At 37.4% G+C, this 26,813-nt stretch overlaps 1 protein-coding gene and 1 long non-coding RNA gene across 2 annotated transcripts; both read right to left on the bottom strand.

The window, feature by feature from the left end:
* Positions 1-2,345: 2,345 nt before the first annotated feature.
* ITM2B (integral membrane protein 2B) lies at positions 2,346-26,813 on the bottom strand. The gene is made up of 6 exons (XM_070471248.1): positions 26,494-26,813; positions 7,923-8,051; positions 6,233-6,439; positions 5,284-5,394; positions 4,260-4,410; positions 2,346-3,138 (listed from the first exon to the last, which is right to left on the bottom strand). Exons 1-6 carry the CDS (start codon positions 26,608-26,610, stop codon positions 3,053-3,055), a joined length of 801 nt encoding a protein of 266 aa, XP_070327349.1. The 5' UTR covers positions 26,611-26,813; the 3' UTR covers positions 2,346-3,052.
* On the bottom strand, positions 21,939-25,986 carry LOC139036286 (uncharacterized). The gene is made up of 2 exons (XR_011488996.1): positions 23,050-25,986; positions 21,939-22,136 (listed from the first exon to the last, which is right to left on the bottom strand). It is a non-coding gene; the product is annotated as an uncharacterized lncRNA (long non-coding RNA).

The raw sequence follows: 26,813 nt of genomic DNA, 5'->3' as shown, positions 1-26,813 counted from the left end.
CACATTTATTATTTTGTTCCATCTTCTGCCACAGTGATCAGACCAGAGTCCTAATGACGTGCAAAGATTTTAATCTTCTGACGTGTGTGCTCTTTATTCAGCCATGCAATAGGATGTTTCTGGAAGGGAGCTGGATTAGAGCAATCGTAGATAAACATGCACATACACAAGACGGAGAGCCTCGGGGAACTCAAGGGTAGGGAAGCATGTATGAGTCTCCTCCCCCACCCCAGGAAACCGGGCAGTCCTCTCTGCCTGCCTGATTCGGTCATCTTCTCACTCACTTCCTTTGCCTTCTGCTTTCCCCAGGCTCACAACCATACCAAGACTGTAGTCTCAGGCATGGCGTGAGTTCAAAGGGTACAATCCTGAATCTCAGCTGGAGCTCGAAAATTCCTGGGCCACATCTGACTGACCAAGTTTGGGTGAGAGGGACACCTCTGTTCAACTGACTCTAAATAAGGGATACACACCTCAGCATTTTTAATGGCAAAAATGTCATCCATTACTGAAATGTCCAAAAAGAGAGAACTTACTAGAAAGCTACACCACACCCACAATAAATATAATGCAGCCTTTAAGATGCAGAATGATCAATGACCTGGGAAAGTGCTTACATTAAGTGAAGGAAAAGACCATACAACAGTGAAGACACAGAAGTGCATACATCAAAATAACAAAAATCAGTCAGTTCTTGGTAGGGAATAATTTCCCCTCTTCCTTGTGTTTCTATGTATTTCCCAAATCTACAAAGAGCATGCTGCTATTACAGTTAAGATGATACAGTTTTAAATATACACTCAATTCTTTATTATGATTATTGCTGGGTAATGGAATTATAGAGGGAGGATTTTTATTTTCTTGTTTTTTTTTTTTTTTCCTTCATCCATGCGAACTGTCCACTCGTGGTAAAAAAAAAAAAAGACAACGCTTTGTGTTCAGCACATCATTTTGGTCCTCTTCCTGGACACACCTGATGACTACATACCCCACCTCCCTTACCACTGGCCTGAGGTCATAGGGCTGGGTTCTGGCCAATGGAAATGGGGAAAAGTGATGCATACCCTAGCAGGCCTGCCCATAAACCCCTGCAGGATCTACCACTGCAACTCCTCTCCTTCCAGGGCAAGTCTGAGGATTCAAAGCTGGCACTGTCACAAGATGGGCAAGTCTGGGTCCCTGGGAACCTTCCTGCCATATTGAAGTAATGATGAAAATGACAAAAGTCCTGCTGTCCGAAACCACTGAGATGTTGGAATTGTTACAGCAGTTCATCTATCCTATTACTATTATCAGTAGGAAAAGACAAATTAAGATGCTCCTTCCAGAACACAAACCTTCAATATCAGTCCATGATCTATTAGAAAGAAGTCCTCAGGACGGCAGAAAAGGTCCACCATAACCTGGTCCCATGCACTTCACATCCCCAAAAATCTCACTGACACTCCTAAAGGATCCTAAAACCTCTAGACCCAATCTTCCCATATTTCGGCACCAATCACAACTGTGTTACAATTAGTTGGTTGTTAATCGGTTCCTCTCATGAGACTGACCATCTCTGCTAAGGCACAGTTGTCTTTCTTTTCCACAGGTGTAACTTCAACACTTAATGCCATGTGCACGGCATATAAAGGATGCCAAGTATCTGCTGAATGAATTAATAATGTGCTCCTAAGTGTTCATAGCCCCTAAAAACCATGAAATTTTAGTGCCTTGGAGGCAGGGAAAAGCAATTCTCATTTCATCAGTATACATTCTCTTCTAAAACAAATTTCAATCCCCAAGTATCTGTCTAGCCAGCCTAAAGCTTTTACAGTATTACTGAAAGGAAACCAAGAGCCAGGACTCAAAATAATATCCTTGTAAAAAAATAATAATATCCTTGTTAGCCTAGTACTGGTTCCTAGACTAAATCCTTTATGGGTTTGTAAAGCTTTAAAAAATCTGACTTCTTAAATTCAGAATTGGAATTTGTCTCAAGAATTTACAGTGAAATTACTCTTAGATATTTTAAATAGAGGTGGATTCTAAAATATTTCATATAGGAAACAAACTTAGAAATATAAGAATCACCACGATAACTCAAAATGCTCCATTTGTGAAGAGATATTCCCAGGAAAGCACTTTAGTTTATGCTCCTTGGTAAGTTCAGGTTTAATGATAGCCCTTCCATTAAATACAAAAACATTCCTTCAAAATGTTTAAACAGCACCTTGAGTCTTAGATGTTACTTGAACAGTATCCATGAAGAACATAGTTATGAAACCTATGACTTTACCCACTGTATATAGAGAACTGGATTTTTAAGAAATAGTTTCTTCTTTAATATGGATTACCTCAAGATATGAAGGACCAAATTACTCTTTGGTTTTATTATATGGGAAAAACAACACACAGTCCTTTAGTCAAACAACTTTGTGATATTTATATTCCATTGCACAGGTAGAGATTATACAAATTAGTAATACAAGTTATTCCTTAAATTCCAAACAGTTTCTAAAATATCATTACACCAGATGCCTAGAATATTAAAACATCGAGGTGGAAATCATACTCTAAATAGTGAAATATGACACTAAAAATACTACACATTTTAAGTAGAGGAGAAAATTAAAATGTGTGCTAAAATGCTCTAACAAACCAAGTAGCAGGGCAACAGCTACAAGGAAGTCCCTGTGGTCCATTTGACGTATGCATCTATGTGATTATTAGAGAACCTCTCTTCTTGAAAATGCATAATTAAAACACAAAAATTTGGGTACATGGATTAATGAAATCTAAACACTTCCTAATACCTAAGCTCTATGATGAAATGTACTATTACCTATGACTTCATATAACTAATTCAAGATAAAAGACACCACACTTGGAAAGAAAAAAAGATTTTTAAAGATAATGGTTTTAATTGAGTTAATGAGATGAAAAAATTGTGAAGCCCTATGTGCTACTTACATGAAAGAAGATTTTTTAAAAAATAATCACTGCACAAAATACAAAGGGTGGGGTTATGCTGTGGTATTAAATTTCTCTCCATTATGTTTTTCTTGACTGTTCAAGAGCAAATTAAAGTTTCCACGGCGAATCTGTTCTCAAAATGCCGAATCGTAGCACAGATGCTGGCTTCACGTTTCTGAATACCTGTTTGAAAGGAAAAGTTGTTTAAATTTCTGGTTCTTCAGTAATAAATATTCATATTAATCTTCATAGCTATTATTTAGACATATACAAATATTTTACTCTATAGTCCATTAACTTCTGTAGTTTGATTTGTTTTAACATGGCAGAAGATAATTTCTGATCTCTTCTACACTAAGTATCTTTACAGAGGTTGATAAAAATAACAATGCCATACATATAAATTTATGACCCTGAAGGTAACAGAAACATTCTATATCTTGATACGGTGGTGATCTGTTGAAATTCAGAACTACACACTAAAAAAGGGTGAATTTTATTATATGTAAAATTATGGCTTTAAAAAAATTATGAACCATGAAGTTCATTTCACAATATAAGACCATCAAGCCTCAGGTTTCAGCTAACTCATCATCAAAGTATCATCAAACAGTAGATCAGAATCATCAAAAGTGCTAACAAAAAGCCAGAAATGCATTTAACCAGGTGCCACAATTTCAAAGAAATCACATCATAGTGTATCTGCATGGCATGTCTTACTTTCTAAAGCTCTGTCACCTTTCATTTTATTTTTTCAATGATCTTGAAAAGAAATGAGATAATGTCATCACGAGAGAAAACAAAGGTTAAGCGATTTGGCAAATCGCTAAGTTATAACAAACCTTAGTTATGTCAATGCAATTCTTCAGTCCAGTTCCTTTCTAACTAACCTGACTGTGGTTATCTTCAATGCGATCCAAAAGGCACACTCTGCTTAGAACCTGAGTACACACCTGAGAGCTACCTTAGAGGCTCTCTGGGTAAGCAGAACCCTTGCATAGCATGGCTGAACCAAAGTGGGAGGATGGAAAGGGAGACAGGGTGACTATATGGAAAGTGAGCTAACAGCACATCTAGGAAATGAATTTCACATTCACCTATTCTCTATATCTGAAAAGGAGTAGATTTAGAATTAAGGTGATTCTTCAGTAATCTAGAAATATTAAACAGTGTACAATATAGTTTTATTTCTTACTCATGGCCAATGTAATGGTAACAATGACAAGCTTACAACTAAATCTAATTTAACACAATGAAGTGAAACAAACTTTTCTGCCAACACTCTTAACATTCAAAAGTATTACCTTTAATGGTTTCTCTGCGTTGCAGTTTGTACGTTTCCTTGTCATGGCACAGTCGATAAATATAGAAACCCAGGTGGTCAATGTTTTCAATGCGATCAGTGATGACCATGTGTTCATGAATCAGATATGACTGAGGCAAGTAGGTCCCAGCCTACATTTGGAAAAGAATTATATTACATGGATATCTCAAAATATACATTGAACAGACAAAGAAAACAAACAAAATTTTTAGAGATTATATACAAAACAGAGATTGGCAAATTATCACCCATCATCTGTTTCTATAAAGTGTAACTGAGGACTTCTCTGATGGGCCAGTGGTTAAGAATCTGCCTGCCAATGCAGGGGACACAGTGCTATCCCTGCTCTGGGAAGATTCCATAAGCCACAGGAAAACGAGGCCCAAGAGCCAAAACTACTGAAGCCCACGCACCCTAGAGCCCATGCTCCGCAACAAGAGAAGCCACCACAACCAGAGAAAGCCTGCACACGGCAACAAAGACCCATGCACAGCCAAAAATAAATAAATAAATAAATTTTAAAAAGTTTTATTGGAGTATAGTTGTGCCCATTTGTTTACATATTGTTTATGGCATCAAAACTGAATAGCTGCAACACAGACCTTATATCTTAAAAGCCTACTATTTATTCTCTGACCCTTTAGGAAAAGTTAAATATGATATAATTTAAGAAATCACATTTTAATTTCAATAAATAAAATATTCAAGAGACAAGGAAAAAACCCAAACCACTAGTTTCAGTTACTTGTCATAAGATGCTTATTAGCTATACCATCAGTAAGTGAAGTGAAGTCAGTCAGTCATGTCTGACTCTTTGCGACCCCATGGACTGTAGCCTACAGGCTCCTCCGTCCATGTGATTTTCCAGGCAAGAATACTGGAGTGGGTTGCCATTTCCTTCTCCACCGTCAGTAAGACGGGCTCCTATAGGGCTAATTTCTCAATAAGGAATTCCAAGATCCTATAACAGCAGCAATAATAAGAAGTATCTGAAAGTTTTATACCTTTATGTTAATAAGTAACTCCAATAGGTTCTTGGGTGGCATGACAATGGAAGTGTTCAGAGGAATCACATAGCACTTATCCAGGTTAAGATCCAAATAGGCGGTGAGTTTCTGGGAAGAAAAAGATAATATTTTTGTTAGATTCATGTATAAATATTACAAATATATTTGTAATAATATTTGTAAACAGGCAGCAACTAGATTTTTAAGAACAATTTGTACCATTAAAATGGGTTGGCTTTAGAATGTGTCAGTCACTTGCATTTCAACAAATCAAGAATTTGGTAGGATAGGAATGGAAGTAGTAAGGGGAGAGGAAATTCTGCTACTAGTCAGTATTTACATAGTGATCAGATAACAACAAACTATTAAAACTAACTCCAATACCCTATCATTTGATTAAGAGACTTAGTCCCTGCATTTAGAAACCATCATGCCCTCCAAGGCATCCATCTATTGTATATAAAAATTAACTTCTCTCTGATGCATCTAGAAAGTATTGGCTAGTTACTACCATCCACCAGAGAATTGGATGAAATTGACTGAAATAAGTCAATTAAATGACTCTGTTCTTATGGTTCAGATGAGAAACCATGATTGAGAAAGACTAACTCAACAGGATGGTTCTTAGGATTAAAATTAGTTAAACCAAAACATGTAAATATTTAGATTTCTAAAAGCAATTTAACAGCAGAGAAGGAAGGAACAGCATCTGGTGTGCATTAAGACAAGACAAGGAAAGAGGGAGAAAAAGTAGGTTTCCTGAGGGTTAGCTTCAGACAAAGAGCCCATCAAATGTTGGAGTTTTTCTTGTAGGGCAGAAGGCCTTTTTTAAAGTTTTCTTTTCAAACAGTAAACCATAAATAGAATAAGTTAGCCAATATTAAAACTACAAAAGCATCCATCAAGGGACCTGCATTCTTTTTACAGTTCAGGGCACCTGGCTCACCTTGTTAAAGTCATGAACAATATTGGCAGGGTCACTATCTGCAAACTCTGGGACAGGCACGCTGATGAATTCAACCTCATCTTCCTCAAAGATCTTGATATTTTCCTCAATGGTCTGGTAGCGAGCGGCTGGGGCATCTGCAGAAGGCTCATTTAAGATGACATCATCTTTGATGTACTTTATTCCACAGTAGTAGACGTCATCTGGCTATAGAGAGTTTAAACACTATTTCAGCAATGCAGTGGGAGACAGGTTTTTAAATGTAAGTATTACTTAAGCTGCCACCTTTATCTAAACAGCATTTTGCTTGCAAACTCCTACTTTTAGATGACAAGTCAGACAGTTTAATTACAGAGTTAACACATTCTTTAAGATCAGGTTTTGAAGTATTGTTAAAAAAACCGGTTCAGAAGGAAAAAAGCAGTTGATTTCTCCTTTACTTTTTGTATTTGATTAAAAATAGACTATAAAAGCAATTATCCATCTGGTGACAAGTAAATCTGAAGAAATATACACCTCTTCCTACCTGTAGACCTTAATTTTATAAAAGGAATATATTCAGAAACCAGGAATATTTTTCTTAAAGAATATACTTTTAATTTTGCTGTGATTCACTGATTAGATGATTTTTCTCTTATTAGCTGAAAAAGGCATGGTTTTTCTGTCATTTCTACAGGCATACAGGTAGCTCTCATTTTTCCTTAAAATATATCACAATTAAGTGGAAAATATCAGATTACAGCCAATCATAAAGATTTTTTTTAAAGTAGGCATATATAATAAAGATTATGAGCATTTAACAAAAAGATAGATCAACAAATATCTCTAGACAGTGGAACTGCAATGACTTTTTATATCAAAAATACATTTCTTATAAAAAACTGCATTAAGATGACTTGTATTTCACTAAAGTCTATCACCATGCTATTATCTCAAACATACAGAAAATGAGCACAAAACTTATACATCCTATATAGAATGTTTCATTATTTTAATAAAATCTATCTGTCAACAGTTTCTCCAAATTCTGGCATATTAAATGAAATAAACCACTGGATTACTGCCAGAGAAATAAGTCACAAAAGAGAGATCTTAAATCTTAGTAATTGTAATCAGAAGAAAAAAACTGTCTCAATCCACTGGAATTCCTATCTATAACAAATTACAAACAACTTTTATCCTAAATTACATCAGCATTATTGCCAAAGTCCCAATTCTTAAGATAAACCGATGGCTAAGAAAGAGGCAGAGAGAAATGCAACAAGTGTACCCTGGGCCCAGAAGCAAAAAGCTACTGTGGGGAAGCCCAAAATGTCGATCCAATAAATTATAGTTTATCAACATGACATCTGAGGCTGGTGTATTTATTCAATTGGCAACTGAAAAATCCTATAACTTAGCTATTAATTATGGTAGGAAAATTGAGGGTTAGTCAGTTTTGAAAAATCATCCAGCAATCTATATCCTTCAGTCAGCAACATTTCAAAACAATGTTATTCTGCTTTTAACGACTGTCTAATAGGCTCAGTGAACTTATGCTCAGGGAATTTTTGAACATAACCAGAAAACAGAACCACCACTCTGACTAAAAGGCCACGGACAAAAAGCACAGACTTAGAATTAAGTTTGGGCCAATTTTCTAGTACAGGTGAAGGAAAGACAGAAGTGTCCTTAGCATTTTCCCACTTACTTGAAGTGCAAAATATTTGTACAGGTACGCTCCCCCTAGAATGACACCCGCGAGCATAAACGCCAGTCCAAAGCACATGCACCAACACCAAGCTCTTCTTTGGCCAACTGGAACCACTTCATCTGGGTCCTGAAATGTGAAAGACTGATGGTCAGTATCTTATCTCCAGTCAGAACCACAGAAATGTCAAGCCTGAAAGAAACCTTAAGAATTATCACTTCCCACCTGCCACCCATACCTCTAGAGCAATCAATAACACACTCAACAATTTATACTTCCTGTGCATTAATTTTTGTGGTTAAAATATCTTCTAATATTTAAAAATTCAGAAAAGGCGACAACCTTGTCATGCAAAATTATGGTGCTGAATCTTGTGTACTGGGCTTCCCCTATGGCTCAGTGATAAAGAATCTGTCTGCCAATGCAGGAGATTCAGGTTAATCCTTGAGTCAAGAAGATCCCCTGGAAAAGGAAATGGCAACCCACTCCAGTATTCTTGCCTGGAAAATTTCAGGGTCAGAGGAGCCTGGCGGGCTATAGTCCATGGGGTCACAAAGAGGCATACACGACTGAGCACGCACACACATCTTATGTATTATAACTTCAGGGTATGTGAGGTTATTCACAAAATTATATGTCAGCCTGCTGCAGGTAGTTAATATTTCACACTAGGTACAAAGCCATTCCTAACCAAACAAAAGAAAAATTAACAGGAAAACTGGGACAGACCAAATAATATTAAACAGATTCTTTAAATAATCAGAATCTCAAAGAAGTAGGACAAACATATTCAGAAATAATTCTATTAATGCACTTCTCTACCCTAAAGAATCCCAGTTTGTAACAAAGTTTTTCACTTTAAAGATAGAAGGAGTAAAAATTTGAGGAAAGACTCAGTAAGAAAAACTTAATGATTAAGAGACATACAACTAGTATGCAATTGTTAGAATTCTGATTCTGACCCATTCAAGGAGGTAATTTAGCCCTGAAACATCACCAAGGATCAGGATATGCACAGCCCTTAGACACACTCGCCCTTCTAACTCAGTCCTTCCACCCTGCCATTTCAAAGTTACAACTAATTTCTTATCTGTACCCAGGTTTATGTGCAAATAGCTAACAAATAAATGAGATTAGTTGCTGGTGTTATATAACCAGTGACTCAAAAAACAGTACAGACAGCAAAAGAGAGGCCCCAATGGACTTGAAACCAACATAATAAAAGATGATCTAGTAAGTAGTATGTGTGTGCAGCCTCTCAAGTACTGTATGTAACTCTGACCTTTACTTGGAAAACTCATTTGGGATGGGTTAAAGGACAAAGTAGACTTGACCCCACAATTACATAGATAAATAGGATATAACTTAAGAGTTAGGAATGAAAGCTGTATGAACGATACTGGAGGGAATTCTCTGGCGGTCCAGTGATTGGGACTCCGAACTTTCAATGCGTTGGCCCGGGATCGATCCCTGGTTAGGGGACAGGGATCCTGCAAGTCACGTGGCACAGACAAACCAAAACAAAACAACACAGAAAAAAAAAAAACACTGGATATAACTGAAGCAAGAGTTCAGACAGGAAAGAATGAAAGCTAAAGTTACATTTTCAACTCTAAGATGAGGAATCTTAACTTGATATCACTCAGAAAAAGCCCAAGCCCAGATGTCCCAGCCAACCAAGAACAATTTAAGGCACCTGGGTTGGTTGAAGTTTAAACACTGTAGAAAAAATGTCTCTCAATCTAGGGATTAACTCAGATGCTGTGAGATCATCACACTTTGCTGTGGTAGGTGTACCTGTCAACAGACTGTATGTATACTTAGAGGACGACAAGTGCATTGCAAGGAATTAGAATGTACCAGAGAATAAACCTAAGGAATTTATCAGGTCAGGTAAGACATCCCATCTGTGAACAGAAAGTTACCAGAATTCCATGGACTCATCAGGTATTATGAAAGCCGAATACCAAAGAACATATAGTGTTTTGCTTGAGCCCTTGTCTGACACAAATATCTAAGAAGACAGGAAACAGTTCCAAGGATAATTAATTTTAGGGTGGAGGCAGGGTGGGGAGATGAAAATGACAGATGAAAACAGTAACTTCTAAACATTTGGTATCAGCTGCTGAGACGTCAGATGTGTGTATAACATCCCCGTTTCGGCAGGCCCTCTTCAGTAGTAGCACTTCAAGCAGCAGCCAGAGCATGGGCAAACCCTTGGAAACGAATATGCAGTCCCAACTGCTAATTGGATGACAAGTCTCCAGGCCTTTTGCTCTCTCATTTTTAACGGGTCAACAAGCAATATTTTCAAGACTAAATTATAAATGCCTACAATGGGCCAAGTGCTATGGGTATATAGCCACGGCCAAGAAAGAGAGCATTCAGGTCAGCCTGGAAAATCAATCTACAAAAAAGAACATAAATATGATACAAGCGCTAATAGGAGAAGTAGAGAACACAGGAGGACTGATTGGGAAAGACTTCCCAGGGGAGAAAATACTGGAGTGGAATGAAGGACAAATACTCATTAACTGTGCAGAAGGTGGAGTTAAAGGGCCTCGTATGTAGGGCAAAGAATGAATAACCAGAACGCGTTACTTCTCCAGTCACTTGGGGTATGGCTAGAGTGCCCAATATGGTGGCAACTGGTGCAGAGAGAACGGAGGAGTTACTGGGGCAGGTCACAAAGGTACTTTATGTAACATGCTATCTCTTGTTCATTCAAAAACCACATTTCAGGGCTACGGCAATAAAAATTTAAATTTCTCAAAAGAATCTAACTTATACAATCATTTATTGCATAAAAGAGGTACCAGGTCTTCAAAGTCTAACTAATCTCTTGTTTTCTCTAAATTCCTACAAGGTTAGTATGGTAGCTCCAAGCCAACCTTGGCATTTAGTCGGCACTCAATAAATAACTGATGAGTGGATAAAATTTAAAAGCTTTAAAACTTGGTTATTTTTTAATGACCCCCAAAGTTACATCAACAGCCAGCATGGTAATGGAAGGTGGGGCCAACATAAGAATTTATTAACCCACATGAGACTGTGGCTCTTTAGCAAAGAATAGTATAGCCCTAAGTACTTAGCCCAGTTCAACATTAAGGGCCTGTTATTTGCAAAGCACTGTGCTACATCCTGTGGGAAATTCAAATGTGATTAAGATATAGCTGAGGCCTTAAGCAATTTACAGTCAAAATTAACAGTATGCATGACAGACTGTTAAATGATGTTCCTTTATTACAGTCTTAGTTAGTCATGGAGAAGGGATGAAAGTATATCCAAGATAGAAAAGTTTTTAACCTAAGTGATTTAAAAATGTATTTTTAGTAACTAAATTTTAAAACTTGAAAAAGTAAGCTCAGAGGGAAAAAAAGCCACGTATAAGATTAAAGAAAAGCCCCATGACCATCTCAAAATATGTAGAAAATGCATTCGATAAACTCTCACTCTCATTCATAATAAAATCTCTTTTCAAACTAGAACAGTTGAAATTCATTAACATGAAAAATGTTAATGATCAAAAATCTGTCCCAAGCCTCACATGTAACAGTTAAGCTTCAGAGTTAAACCATAACCTTTCAAGTCACGAATATGAGGATGCTCACTAGAACTGATTCTGTTTCTGTCTGAACAGTGTACTAGAGATCCTATATAGTTCAAAAATGACAGAACATGAACAGAAAAGATTAGAAAAAAGAATACAAAGCTGTCATTATGTTAAGTGATATAACTGTCTATGCAGAAAATCAGAAAGCCACATTATTCAAACTAATTAGCGTTCAGCAAAATTGCTGAAGATCAGTAATGAAAAATCAACAGGTCAAAGATTTATACATAAATAGTCATAGCATCATTATTCATAATAGCCCCAAACCAGAAACAACGTAACTATCCACTAACTGACGCATGGATAAATAAAGTGTGGTTTAATCACACTGAATCTCAAAAAACATTGGAGTGAAAAAATTCCAATTCAAAAGACTAGCTATGAAAAGGAAAAACTACAATGACAGAAAGCAGCTTAGTGGCTGTCAGGGTGAAAGGAAGATAGAAGAGCCACAGGGAAATTTTTTAGGGTGATGGAAATGTTTCATATCATGAGTGGTTGTGGATATATGACTTTTATACATTGACCATAATTTCAATCAAATTATATACATAATACAAGTGTACTTGACTGTCTGTAAAGTTGTTTTTTCTTGGTTTTTTTTTTTTTTTTTGCTGCTCTGGGTCTTCGTTGCTGTGCGTGGGCTCTCTCTAGTATTGGGGCAGGGGCTGCTCACTGCGGTGGCTCCTCCCGCTGCACAGCATGGGCTCGAGGCTGCACGGGCTTAGCTACCCCTTGGCATGAGGAATCTTCCCAGACCAGGGACTGAATCCGTGTCCACCACACTGGCAGGCAGACTACCAACCACTAGATCTCCAAGGAAGTCCTACTCCCTGTAAAGCTTATTTCAATATGGGGAGTGAGAGAAAAAATTATCAACTGAGTTCCTATGCACTCGGCAATAAAACAGTCTAAACACCAGCGCTGGAGAAAGTGTGGAACAATGAGAATTGAGAACTTTCGCACAGCTAAAGACAGGAGCTGGTACAAATGTTTTGAATGCCAATCTGGAAGGATCTAATACAGATAAAGGTATGTATGTATCTTACAAGCCAGTAATTCCATTCCTGGCACGATAACCCTAGATAAACACTTTTGTACACAGAAAGAGGCTCAGTAACAGTAACTGCAGAATGGTCATTAAGAAGAAAATTGGAAATAACTTAAATGTCCATCAAGTAAAGAATAAAGTATTATAGGTTCATACAATTAAAGTCTAAATGAAACCAACTAGCACTGCTGACTTTGAGATTTATCTTAGAAACAGAATTCTGAACCAAAAAAAGTCAAGTTGGATTAAAAAATGACACCACATATTTAACACTTAAAAAAACACTTAAAAAACATAAATGGTACTCTAAACTCTTTTTTTCTTTTCAGTATGTTTGGATTATTTCATAATTAACCATCACAGTAAGAAAAAGGAAAACCACTCATGAACAAGAACATCTTCACTGAGATCTATAACTTCACTTGGCCTAATTTAAACAAGTAACAGACATTTCCTCCCATGGTACTGCAATAAAACTGGTGCACCTTAAATTATGCTGATAAGGTAAGAGAACTCCCACAGGTGCTATACAATTATCATCTCATTAATCTTCCTAAAACCTCAAGTTTTTTATCCCAGTTTATAAATGAAGATGCTGAAGCACACGCTGGCCCATAATCACCCTTGTCACCCTTCACAGTAGGAAAAGAAAGAAACTGCTTCAAATGCATTATCACTTCGACACTACTAATCTCTGGTTCAAATGAATCTTATCACTGTATTATAAAGTAAAATTATTTAACCAGTTATATCTTAAGCAAAATGAAGGATAAATTCAGTTCTGATACTTCAATTAGTTAAGAATTAGGTCACCTCAATGAATTCCCTAAGAGGCTTTAGTAAATGTGCTTCAGTTATAAACAACTCAGACAAGATGCAAGGGTTTTCATATAATTTTTATTCTGTTCCACACTAACAACTCAATTCACGAGCCTTCTTTGCAGAATGAATGAAGAGACATTTTTTCAAAGCTCCCAGAAATATTACTTTGCATTATTAGAGCAAATGCAACAACAGTGCTGTAAGAACCAGAATTACCAAAGACGAAAATATCTCTGAGAGTTAAAAATTGTATTATAAAAAAGAAAAAACGTGATGGTATAAAAACACTTTAATATAAATACTGAAATACAGGGAAAAAAATACAATTTATTCACCTCAGAGCAGCGTCAGAAGTAGATTTAGTTTATTTCAAAATATGTACTTTTTAAAACACATTCAATAATATGGATAAATATGGGGATGCACAGGCTGGCTGCCCATGGGCATGCTGTTTAGCCTGTATACTGTTTTACAAAATATAGAATTAGCTGCCAACATTTAAAAAAATCTAACAATTCAAATTTTCATAAATAAACTTCTCATCTATGTTCTCATTTTCTCAACTTCTCCCTCATCATTTTTCTTCCTGCTGCTAAGTCACTTCAGTCGTGTCCGACTCTGTGCAACCCCATAGATGGCAGCCCACCAGGCTCCCCCGTCCGTGGGATTCTCCAGACAAGAACACTGGAGTGGGTTGCCATTTCCTTCTCCAATGCAGGAAAGTGAAAAGTGAGAGTGAAGTCGCTCAGTCGTGTTTTTCTTAGTGAAGACCAAACATACTAAGTTCTTTTCTACAAAGTCACTTAATTTTGAACTTCAATCTTCACTTCCATACCTATGATTAGGTATGTATGATTCCTTCTGAGTATCTAATTTTAAACCACTTCTCCACATAAAAGGATTTAGAGTTCTGGGTTTTAGAGACTAGATTAGTATGGTGAATAAAGCATCTTAATCCTTTAAATGACAGAACAGGTATTCTTTTGCAAAGAATAAATCCAAGCATGAATGGCATAAGCAAAAATAGTGACAGAGAGGAGTCAGGTATCGGATAAGCTCAGAGAAAGCTATGGTCCAAGAACTGTGGGCATCAAAGATGTTGAGATGACGCCCAGTTCTCAGGACAGGAACAATGAGAATGACAGACAGCCACTCCCAGTATAATACCGTAGGTATGAGGTTTTGGAAATGGTAAATTATAGAAACAGAAAACTGGAACAAACTACAAAGTGATATGATCACACAACTGCATATATTGGTCAAAATTAACTGAACTGTATAAAGTTAGAGGGGCTGAAATTTTCAGTATATAATACTCCAATAAATCTCAATTCCTCTCCTTTCCCAGCTTATGAGGAGCAAGGAGAGGATTTTTTCCTAAGACCCCATTAAATGAAAGATTGAAGGCAGGAGGAAAAGGGGATGGCAAAGGATGAGATGGTTGGATGGCATCACTGACTCGATGGACATGAGTTTGAGTAAACTCCAGGAGATGGTGAAGGACAGGGAAGCCTGGGGTGCTGCAGTTCATGGGGTCACAAAGAGTCAGACACGACTGAGCGACTGAACACAGTACTGAAAAAGCCAATTAAAAAAGACATTACTAGAGAGGAAAAGAAAATGACTTCCTATTCCAATAAGAAATAAAAATAAAAACCTTGGTCATCACTTAAGATCTATTTTAAAATACTTTCAAAATAATTTCCTAACTAGACTCTTCAAACCACTGAAGTAATACAGGCAATTGCTCCATCTGATTACTATCATGTAGAATAGCAGTGTCACTCATTTACCACTGGTACTTGTTCTAGTCACCTGGCTTCTACATTAGCTTTCTTTCCCATCATGGAAGCATCAAAAAGACACGATCCAGCAAGCTGTTCACCATTAACAGCATTAACTGGTTACCAAATATATTCTGCTATATGTAAAACACAAAAATCTATGGCTAAGAAGCTAAAAAATCCATAAAGCCACCAAACATCTGTTTGTAGTTTCTCTTGCTCATTTAAATAAGTAAAACTGAATTTTATCTCCTTATTTAACTTTTCAACCATGTGAGAAAGTCCACATGAGAAATCTTGTGTATTAGATGAAAAAAGGGAGCAGTTTTCCAAGTGATTGGCATTATATGAATAATACGGTTATTGCATTATCTTACACTTGAGTAGGGAGAGATTTTTCACAATAGAAACTAATCTAAAAGTATAATGTCTACAAAACCAATTTCTCTTTAACATCCTTTATTTGTTAACAAATCCTATGACACAAACAGCAAAATAGAAATTTAAAAATTAACAATTTAAATTCACTGCATAACAATTTAACTACTGTGAGAAATAAGAAATCTGAACCAAATTATTGGCATTATGTAAAATTAGCACAGGCTGAGGTTAAACAAAAAAATAGGCCAGAGCTACAAAAAAGAAAAAGATCAGGCTGTAAATGCTTTTAGTGCTGGATTGTCACTTAATCACTTTTTACATCATCAGGAGCAGAGTATCTGGTACATAGCAGAATATTCATATAGGAATACCTTAAAATCTTCTATTCTTTTTTCTAGTTATTTTAAAAGATGACCATTTCTATGTAGTGTTTATTGCATTTACACTGAAGAGAAGTGTAATATTTCATCAGGTTTTCAAATTCATATGAGTGAGATATAAAGGTAGTCGGTAGTCAAAAGAAAAACCTAGACTAGCACTAACAGACAAATGTTTGTAAACAACACTATTATATACACATGACATTTACACATGACATTTACTGTGAATAAGTCTTTTCGAGGGATAGACAGATTGGTCATGACAGATTTCTTCTGCTACTGACTGAGTCATGAATTCATACTGTTCTTAATGACAGTATCAACCATCTTCCAAAAATTTTCAAGTATGATAGGAATGTTCTACTCTATAATTCATCACAGAATTACGTGTCAAGATTAGAGGGGGGAAAGCAAACCTGTTCTGGACCCATTTTTGCATAAATCTTCAATTTTAATGTCATTCAACAAGATAATTATACATTTGTATTCAAATATGAGTCATTCCATTTAAAATGCAGAATTTTCGACAAGAAAATTCCAAGTATAGTCTTTTAAAAGCATAAAATAATTCGAAGGTGGAAAGCTATATCTTCTGTCCAAGTTCAGAAATTTGGAAGTTATACAAAATGACTATTAGAAAAAATAATTCCAGTTCCTGAGATCACAGAGCCTAGCACCAAATACATGTACAGTATAAACATTCAGCAGTCATTCGATTTCGCTCCCTTTTCCTACTGCTCGCCTCACTCTTGGATCCAGGAGGGTTGTTCTTTGGTGAAAACAGATACAGATACTTCTTAGAAAGAAACGATCCTCTATGCAAGAGCCGTGAGAGGTCATTTAGTCATTTAGTCCAATACGTCATTTTATAGATAAATATCCAACCAGCAATGACCTGAGTTTCTACAGCTTTTCCCTATCATGATGGGTTTACTCAAATTGAGTCACACTCATAGGAAGCACAACGTGTTAACTGTTACAACAGTAGTGTTGTTGTTATGAATGTGTTGACAAAGTTAATAGAATTTTTCTCTATTATTCATCGAATTAACACAAAGGATAGTTAACAAAAAGTACTTAAATCATATGCACATGAAGGAAAAACAATGAAGGAAAATAACTCTGGCTCACTAGGATATAAACATTTCAAAGATGAAAAAGGCAAAATGTTATTACAAAAATGAAGCTAGTAAAGTCAGAGAAATAAAGCCACAAAGCAAAAATCATGAAGTTGGCAGTGAGAGAGCTGTGTCTAAAATTACTCATGAAAAGACAATTTTGGAATATTAAAAAAGGAGACAAGTAGATGCCTCTCTATAGGTTATCCTGTCAGACCTTAAACTGATGCTAATAAAAATGAACATGGTTTCCTATTATTATCTACTATTCCTACTGTTATCCATCATTATCATTAAAAGTCCATTTTCAGTGTTAAAAAAAACGATCTAATAAGTCTTAAAGCTACGAAGACAGCTGTGTTGAAAGTCCTGTTATTGATTTCCAGTTAAACAGTCATCTTTACTTCCTCCTGAAAGCTCGACAGAGTGATTGTAAAGGGATCAACAAATAAACCGTAAGCCAGAAAATGGAAACGACAGAAGATAAAGTATGTCAATAGAAATTTTAAAAGCTGAAAGCATATGGAAAAAAATCTCGAGCTTCTTGAGGGAAAGTAAAACAAAAGTGGTCATATTCAAAGAACCAGGAATCAGAATGGCATCAGACTAGAAGATGGAGCAATGCCATTAAAATGCTGAAAGAAAATTACAGCTAACCTAGAATTTTATGCCCAGATTACATGTGAAGACAGAGTAAAGATTCTCAGACAGGTTTAAAAAAAAAATTCATCTCAAATGAATTTTGTTTCTTGGATTTAGAAAACTGCAGAGCCAACGGAGGATGGAGGCAAAGGCAGAATAACCCGAGAATAATAATTACTCTCAGGACATCTGTGCAGCCACATACCTAGAGTACAACCAGCTGGGTGGAAAGGCTGAAGAATGCCAAGTGAAATATCACCACGAAAAACTGAAAACTCGGTAAATTATCTGATAAGTCTGTAGATATGAAAGTTTGTTATCTGAAAGTTTGTTAGAGACATTGAGGATGAACTAAGCAATACACAGAAAATTAAGTAACCCTCTCTCCTGACTCAAGAAGCCAATTATCAAATTCAGGGAAAATAAAAATGGCTTTGTACAAGAAAGGAAGTAGAAAAAGTTATTACTACATTACTCCGATGTAAGTTTCATGTCAATTACAATAAAAGCATGGGCCAGAAATTTAACCAGACATTACTATAACTATACCAGGAGAAGAGACTATGTATATACTACATAAACAAACAGAAAAGGCTAAATAGTCACTTCCCATTTTAGGAAGCCAGGAGGTAATATCTAAAATTGCAAAAAAACACAAATGAAAACAAAAACCATGAAATAGCAAGTATTTAGAAGTTCTCCAAATATGCTCTAGGGACAGACACCACAATGTCAGGGAGGTCCATAATGTCAAAACTAATTTCGTAATAAAAATAAGACTCCCCCCCATTCTCATTCTCTGGACAGTGTACAGTGGAGTTTCCCAGAAGCTGAATGTGTGACACACGACAGAAGCTAACTGGAAAATTCAGCTGTCTTCTATGAAGCCATCAGTAAAGGGTAAAAATTTAAAACGACGTTGCTCTGTTCTTAAAATCTGTTCGTTATATGGAAATTTTTATTTATAAATGTTATTTTTGCTAACATAGGTTTTGTATTATTTTAAATCAATAAATATTGTTTTAATTTTGAATACAGTAAATATCAATAAATATAACCAATATAATCAAAAGCTCTTTGGGACCCTCAACAATTTTTAAGAGTACAAAGGGGTCCTGAGACCAAAAAGTTTGAGAACCATTAATGTACAAAGTGGGTTCCCAAAAAAGGTGCGTTCTTCAGAGATAGGGCAGGACAGTTATCTGCATTTTAAAACTAAGTATTACTTTAGTTAAACCCCAAATTAAATTTGTAAAATTTTATCAACATTCCATTCTGTAATAAGAAATACTTCTATACAAAAATGGACATAGCTACTGAATGCTAAGGATGTTTATGTTGCAGGAATGACTCTTTGGCAGAGTATCTAGGGGGAGCAGGGTGTTACTTATCAACAATAATGTAATTTAATTGACATGTGAGGTAGGGATAAGCAATAACAGTAACACAAGAAACAACATTCCAACAAAAGAAGGATGAGGGGGTAAAAATGGGACTTTTAACAGATGGAGACTGGGGAAAAGTGCTAACATTTAATGAGTTTCTATGTACCAGGGACTGTTAATTCTACCACAAGAACACTATTTAAGGTCAGTGCCATTATACTATTTTACAGGTGAGGGAACTGCGGCTTGGGAGGTTGTGGGGCTTGCCCAAGTTACCAGATCCAGGTAATAATATTAATCTTTGCCAGTAGGCTCTGACACTATCTGAAAACAGTGTTGAGTTTGAGGTACTAATCTATAAAAAAGAGTACAAAATGAGTAACTGCCCTGCTTCATTAATTTTCTACTTCTGCCTGGCTTCCGCTATGGCTGAGAGGGTATAGAGTCCGCCTGCAATGCAGGAGACACAGGAGCCTCAGGTTCGATCCCCTGGAGGAAGGAGGAAAGGGCAGCCCACTCCAGTACTCTTGCCTGGAAAACCCCATAGACAGAGGAGCCTGGCGGGCTACAGTCCATGGGGTCGCAAAGAGCTAGACATGACTGAGCACACAGCCACATCCACCCTGAAGTCTACTTTCAGAAATCTCTAAGATGCAGCAGTGCCAAATAAATGGAGAAGGAAATGGCAATCCACTCCAGTGTTCTTGCCTGGAGAATCCCAGGGACAGCGGAGCCTGGTGGGCTGCCGTCTATGGGGTCACACAGATCGGACACGACTGAAGTGACTTAGCAGCAGCAGCAGTGCCAAATAAAAGTTTGAATCATTAAAAAAACTGTAGTAGCAATAATAGCATCTACTGAGTCATACGCTGTTCCAGGTATTGATACACTTTTTACAAATTATCTTATTTCCCAGTTAGCTGATGGAGAAAGACACAGAGAGTTGCAGTAACTTACCCGAAGTATCGCAGTAGATGGTAGAGACACAATCTAAACCCTTAAAGTATAAACTGCATAGTCTGAGTTAAGCAGACAGTGTGGCTCCCCAAACGATACCCCTTTTTCGATTGTGAGGGAACTGGAGCAAATGGGAGAAATTGATTATTTCTCCCCAAACATAAAAATACAATTTAAAAAAAAATCATTCTTAGCTCACGGGTTATACAAAAACAGGCAGTAGGCCGTAATCTGCCAGTTCTTCTCTCCACTGTAAAGGAGACTGTAAAACGGTGGCCTGTGTTAGCCTCCCGTGTTTCTGCATGAAATTCTTGTATGAATTAGTTGTTAATATTTAAAAATCAAGTTTTAAATGAAACCGATTCCAGCTTGCCTTTAAAACCTGGAGGATCAAGCAACATTGGATCCTTCACTTTTTAAATGAAAATGAAGAATATTCTAAGTTGCTTAATATGCAAAAAAAAATGAAAAAAGAAAAAAGCTTAGCTTCACTAAAATATCTACTTGGGCCCAAGAGTATTAAGTTTGCCATCTCTGCTTAACATGCCTAATTTTTGCTCGAGCTAAAACTGATGGGATTGGGAAACTCTTCCTAGCATTAAAATGAAAGCAAGGTAAAATAAATTGAAGAGAAAGTTAGAAGATGAAAAATGAAAAAACTGCCATAGTATATACAGCAGAAATGAAATACTAGAGAGGCTGGCTGAAAAAAAAAATTCATTTTAAGAAATGCAGACCTAGGTTCCCTAGTGGCCTAGTGGTGAGGATTCCAGGCTTTTTCTCATGGCCAGTGTTCAAATCCTGGTCGAGAAAGTGAGATCCCACAAAAGCCACACAGTGTCCTCCCACCCCCACCCCCCCAAAAAACTGCAGACCTAGATAGACTGACCCTTTAAAGTCATTTTTTCCAGCATAAAGATGATTCCTCTTCTGGATGTTGCAGTAAGTGACTTAATAATGCAACTTACCTTTTAGGTTTTTATATCACAAAATTTTAAACATCATAATCATGTTTAAAGCAGAGAAAACAATCCAAGATTAACTTTGGCATTAAAAGTTAAAAACAAACATACAAAACTTCATTAAACCTTCTTTTTTAAAATATGAAATTCAACTATGCCAAAAAAGGTTTATGCAAATATTTCAGAATCTTAAAAGTACTAAATACCACACACCCACTTAGTATCAATTTCCCAAATAAACTCCCTACATATTTAACTTGAAAATGTTTAGGATTTATAAACTGTGCAAATTTAATTTCAACATTAATTTATCTTCTGACAAATATATCTTAGCTCGAGCTCATATAATTACTGCTAGAAATTTATCAATGTTAATATTATCATTTATCAATGATAAATATTGATAAAGATTAAATGAAAAATTAGAATATCCCTCTATCATAAAAACAAGAGTAATTTTTTCATTTTTTTGAAAATTCTTCTGCGTAAGTCTATGTTCATTTTACTTGATTTTCCCCGAGATGACAGAATTATAGAAATACTTCATTAAGTTATTAAGTTCTTTTTTTCCCATTGATCAATTCAAGAGTTCAAAAAAACTTCAGTTGTTTACAATTTTGCTCAATTGTTGGTAACATAAAATAGGATTATTTAAAGCTACTAAGTATATGTATCATAAACACTGATTAAAAGGGAAAATCACAATTGAATTATTTTTAATGATATTCTTAGGGTCATACCTATAACAAAATTTCTAATTTTCAACTTTCAGTTGTCTACCCTGTAAAATTTTCATTGTTAAGCCGTGCAAAGTAAATAGGAAAGACAGGAAATAACTCTTTACACATAAGCTTCTTGAAAACATAACTCCAGTGTTAATACTTTCTATAGCATTTTGACAAAAACCACCACATTCAGAAATTTAGCACTGTCAAATCCTTTATTTTTAACAGGCAGCAGCTATGGCCTGAAAAAGTCCTTTGATGGCAGAGTCCTTAACTCCTTCAGTCGAAGCTCTAATAAAAAGTGACAAGTTTACCAAAAAGTTTTAAGAGGATGGATTCACTGATGTCATTTTGAAAAGACACAAATTTTTTTCTGGCTCTTCCTCTGCTGACACTGTGATAAACAAAAGAGTTCAAGAAGTTTTAGTTATGCCATGAATTCAGAAAGCATTTTCCTTTTGGTGAAAAAACAAAAATGCCTTTTAAATAGACATCCCAGGTATTTAAGTTAGAGTATGAAAGAACAAATAAGAAATAAAATGTCCCACCTTACATCAAGCTCTAGCAATACATATTGAAAATTTTTAAAGTTAAATTCTAAGTCAATTTAAATAGGCCTACACCATTTGTTCCGAGAGATATTTCTGGTTAAAGTAATACTTCTATTCTCCTAAATCTCTAATATGGCTGAGCTGAATTCCAAAATGTCTTACAGGTTTATGATTTTGCCAAGGATAATATACTCGGTTCTATCTAGTCCAAAGATGATTATGTTTAAGGTGACACTGCGAAGACCCCAAAAAGGGTCTTGGGGCAGTTTCCAGCTGCACAACGTACACTTTTTCCACCCTCTGGAGCCGCAGCCGCCCAATGAGGCATGTGTATACACGAGATCCTGCCAAGGTCAGCTGGTATGCATAGGGACAATTAATTTATCACCCAGCAATAAATCCTCACTTCAGGTATCAATACCCTCACGAAGAACTAAAATGCAGTGACTGTAAAGTTTTTGCTGGCCAATGTTTTACTGACACTAAATTATACAACGGGGTAATGATATGCGCTTTTGTTAAAGGGAACCAAGCTCCCCATCCCTTCTCTAAAGACCAAAACATTTTAGTATATGGCATCAGATTTTATGTTCCTCCTCCCCTCTCTCTACCTCTCCCCAAACAAAAAATAAAATGAACACCAACATCACCAAAAAGCTAAATGACCAGTCCTGTTTTATGCAGAGAGAAATGCCAGAAAGTGAAAAGAATTAGGAGGGAGATAGGCGTTTTGTGATGGGTGGACTCAGAACTTACTGGGTTAGTAGTCCTTCACTTAAGCTTCCATCCTGCCCTTTCTTTCCCCTCCACAAGCATTTCACTTTTCCTTTTAAGGATGTCTACAACTACAATGCACTGCAGAGAAGAGGCAACATTATTTATCAGCAAAACAATTTACAGGGTTATCTACGAAGAAAACTTGAGCTTCTTCAAGGCCTGATACTGGGAAAGGCATTTCATAATCAGGCAAAACAACAGGAGTTATTGACAGCTACTGTTCTACAATGAGGTAACCCAAAATGAAAATTTAGCTTATTACATAATACCTCTAGCCATCTCCTTTCTCCGTGACCCACAGCTACTTAATAAGAGGAAGGCATGTAACAAGCTAAACAAGGGAGGAAAAAAAGGAACAGTCTAGTTAGGATGAGAGGGGAACTATTATTTTTCACAGTTAAAACAATCTGACTCCTGCCAAATATAATTATGTAATTCTTGCCATTTTCACAGAATTTTAAAACTGGAAGAGTCCTCTACAGACCATCTGGTCCTACCCTGTCATCTTACACATAAAGAACTCTTAAAAAAAAAAAAAAAAACTTAAACCCAAGATCAAGCAGTTGTGTACTGACAAAACTGGGACTTCTGACTCAGGACATTAAGTATTTTCTTTGATATTTACATGTTTATAACAAACAGTGTTTCAAAGTTCAAAGTAAAAACAAGAAGTTCATGAATGAATTGCTGCCTCTCACATAAAACATTCATAATTTCAAATTCACCTCTATTACATAAAACCTAGGGGGAAATGTAGAGAAAGAATAATAAACAGCAAGCTAGTTGAGACAATATAATCCACAGACGTGGCTGCTGGGATTAATAGCTACTGAAAAGACAAATCTGAAAGATAGGACAATGCAACAGCTTCCAGAGAAAAGAGTTGAAGAAACAGCAAAAGACAGGAGCAGTGTAAAAGTACTGGAATGTGAGTTACATAAGCCAGCCGATTGGAGGGATCAGAATTCTTTACTGCAAGAAGGTCTGAAGAATCTGCATTTTTAAACCAGAATCCCAGGTGATACCAGGTGATCCTTAAGAGTACAACTGGAGAAACAATGGCCTTCAGGACACCGAGGTCTGGGAGAGTTAAAGATACTCAAAATTCTTATTCAGGAGTTTTTGCTAACTAGCTAAACCGGATCCTCTTGACCAACCAGGCAAGGAAATGCCAGAGGCAAACACAGGAAGACTGATTCTGTGCAGAATTCGGAGTCAGACTCAGCGGTCATGGTACAGTCACCGGAGGAGTCAAAGAACATTATGTAACCACCGTCCGAGCTCTGAGAGACTGTCCGCAAATGCCTGTTACTAAGCGAGCTCTGCATTTACTGTTAGGTGACTGACGGGTTATAATGATTCTCCTAACGTACAGCAATATTCTGTCACTCACTTAAGAGGTCTTTGAGTTCACAGCTCGAAAAAGAATTAGTCATTTTGTATCTGCCAGTTCATCCATGACTGCTGTGTGGTTATAAAGGAAGACAGGCCCTCACAGCTTAGTTCTAGTATTTTTCTTTGGATATGGGGATCTGAGAAAACAGCTAGGAATGGTTACTTTTTTTTTTTTTTTTTACTGCTGCTATGACCACAATATTTGAATATGGTGAAATTGTGAGAAATTCTGAGAATCTGAAAACAGTCACCATTTCAGAACTGACAATAAATGTCCAAAATCAGATTTACAGCTGCCCAGCAAATTATTTCTGATTTTTGTCCAGCGTTTCAAATCTTCTTCACAACAGGAACTGGGAAAAGCTATCTGAAGTGACATCATCGGATCCTTTCTTCCTCTCTTTTTTACTGAGAGGAATTGTATTTGTTCATAGGATTTTTTAAAAGATACGTAATAGGATTAAAATCTACCTAATCTCTATATATGTATTTCAGTCTGTTATGACAGGGTACTTGACCATCAATCTAATTTAGGTACAATGAACGTTAGACAAATACAGAGCTCAGATAATAATTTACGGCTGGAATTATCCTCTGTGTATTCCAAACATTTTCCATAAAACCTAGACTTTGCAATGGATTCAGGCAAACAATACCAATACCAAAACGCTTAATCCTTTTAGGGAATCTGTCCACTTCCTATTTCAAGGCAAGACAGTCATTTAAAAATCAACTCCTGACATTTGTGTTTTTAACTAGAACATTTCCAAAATCCCAGTATAGGCACGTGCAGATTAACACTGTATTTTCACACATTTTTCACACTGTGTTTCCCAGTAGTAGTAATATATTAAAAAAATGTTTATACCTGCACAAGTTACTGGGTTTTTTAAAGTTAAAACTAAGTTTATCCTACTTATAGCAGGTCTTCAAAAATGCTAACAAAAAAATTAAAAGGTACAGAACATAAATAATTCTACAACTAATTTCTACAGGATTAAATATTTGCAGCCTGAAGATCTGGGAGAAAGGTTGTGAACCTTTCCTGTTTATTCAACTTCTGAGACAATTACAATCACATCCTAAATGAGTATTACCGTAGCACGATAATAGTTCTCCGGATTTTTGCTTAGGGCTAAAAGGGGGATTTTGTAAAATAAAGAAGAGTTTTTGAAGGGACGGTGGACAATTTTAAAAGGGATGAAGGACAATTTTGAAAGAGACGCAGGGCAAGTTTGTTTAGTTTCACTTAGCTTAAGGGGTTCTCGTAAAGTTGCTGATATAATTTAAAAGTGAACTGTCGGTTTTACACTAACATCCAGATAGTAATTAGTAACCTTTACCAGGAATATTTCGGTTATAAAGTGAACAGCCAGAACCTACTCTGAGCAGACCATTACCTTGCCTTCTCCCCTCGCCCGCTCCCTCCCTCTCCAGACCCCACGGCGAAGTTCACCTACCGCTACCAAAGGGCCGCGGAGAAAGAGAAGGTTAAAGGGTAAAAAACGCTTTTAAAATGAAGAGGCTTACAGGAGCCGGACTTAGTCCCAGTGCAGTTCAGCCTGGAAACGAAAGTAAGGAAGCAACTGCGGTTTAGGCTTGTGATGATGTCAGCCATCTTAGGGACATTATTTATACTGGGAGGACGTGCCAAACTCTTGTTGTTGTTTTGTCGTTTTGCTGGTCGCTGCCGGTCTCCAGGTGGAACGAACCCCGGCCCGGCCCCACACACATTCCTCGACTGCATCCAGCACCATGCACTTGGCCCCGTTCTCCAATCCTCCTCCCCCGGAGCCCGCCAAGCCCCCGATCCCGCGCCGGGCACCGCTTTCTGCAGACGCACTTTCTTACAAAGAAGCTGCGCCGGACAAGAAAGGGGAGCAGCCCGAGAGAAGGGAGCGCTCGGTCCTCTCGGGGACCCCCGTCCCGCGCGCGCCCCGCGCAGCCCCGGGCGCACAGCCGCCCTGGCCTGGCGCAGCTCTCCCGGGGCCCCAGCGGGCCCACTTCCCCGAGCCCCGGCCCTCGGACCTTGCAGTCCACGGCAACGGCGTCCGGAGGGATGATGAGCGCCTCCTCGCCGCTCTTGGCCTCGTCCTTCTTGGCCTCCTTCTGGGCCAGAGCCGAATTGAACGTCACCTTCACCATGGCGCGGCCTGGGGCGCCCTAAGAGGGCGACGGCGGCGGGCTCGGGGCGCGGGCTGCGGTCTCCCGGCGGCGGCGGCAGCCTCCTCGGCCGGTCTCCGAACACGGCTAAGCGGTGGCGGAGGTGGACCGGCAGCTGCGCGGTAGCCGAGGCGGCGACTGCGGCACCAGTCCTGCAGCCTCGCAGCTCGGGGGCGAGGGCGGAG

Source organism: Odocoileus virginianus, chromosome 8, assembly GCF_023699985.2.
Source record: "Odocoileus virginianus isolate 20LAN1187 ecotype Illinois chromosome 8, Ovbor_1.2, whole genome shotgun sequence".
In the NCBI taxonomy this organism is placed as follows: domain Eukaryota; kingdom Metazoa; phylum Chordata; class Mammalia; order Artiodactyla; family Cervidae; genus Odocoileus; species Odocoileus virginianus.
The sequence above is the reverse complement of the archived record's forward strand: the minus strand, read 5'-3'. Positions and strand labels throughout refer to the sequence as shown.

Bases quoted from the DNA above. Each gene is read 5' to 3' on its own strand.
- ITM2B (XM_070471248.1), bottom strand. From the start codon at position 26,610: ATGGTGAAGGTGACGTTCAATTCGGCTCTGGCCCAGAAGGAGGCCAAG. The intron at 8,052-26,493 runs GTCCGAGGGCCG...TTCACATTTCAG, and splicing joins CCGTTGCCGTGGACTGCAAG to GACCCAGATGAAGTGGTTCC. The intron at 6,440-7,922 runs GTAAGTGGGAAA...AACTCTCTATAG, and splicing joins ACAAATATTTTGCACTTCAA to CCAGATGACGTCTACTACTG.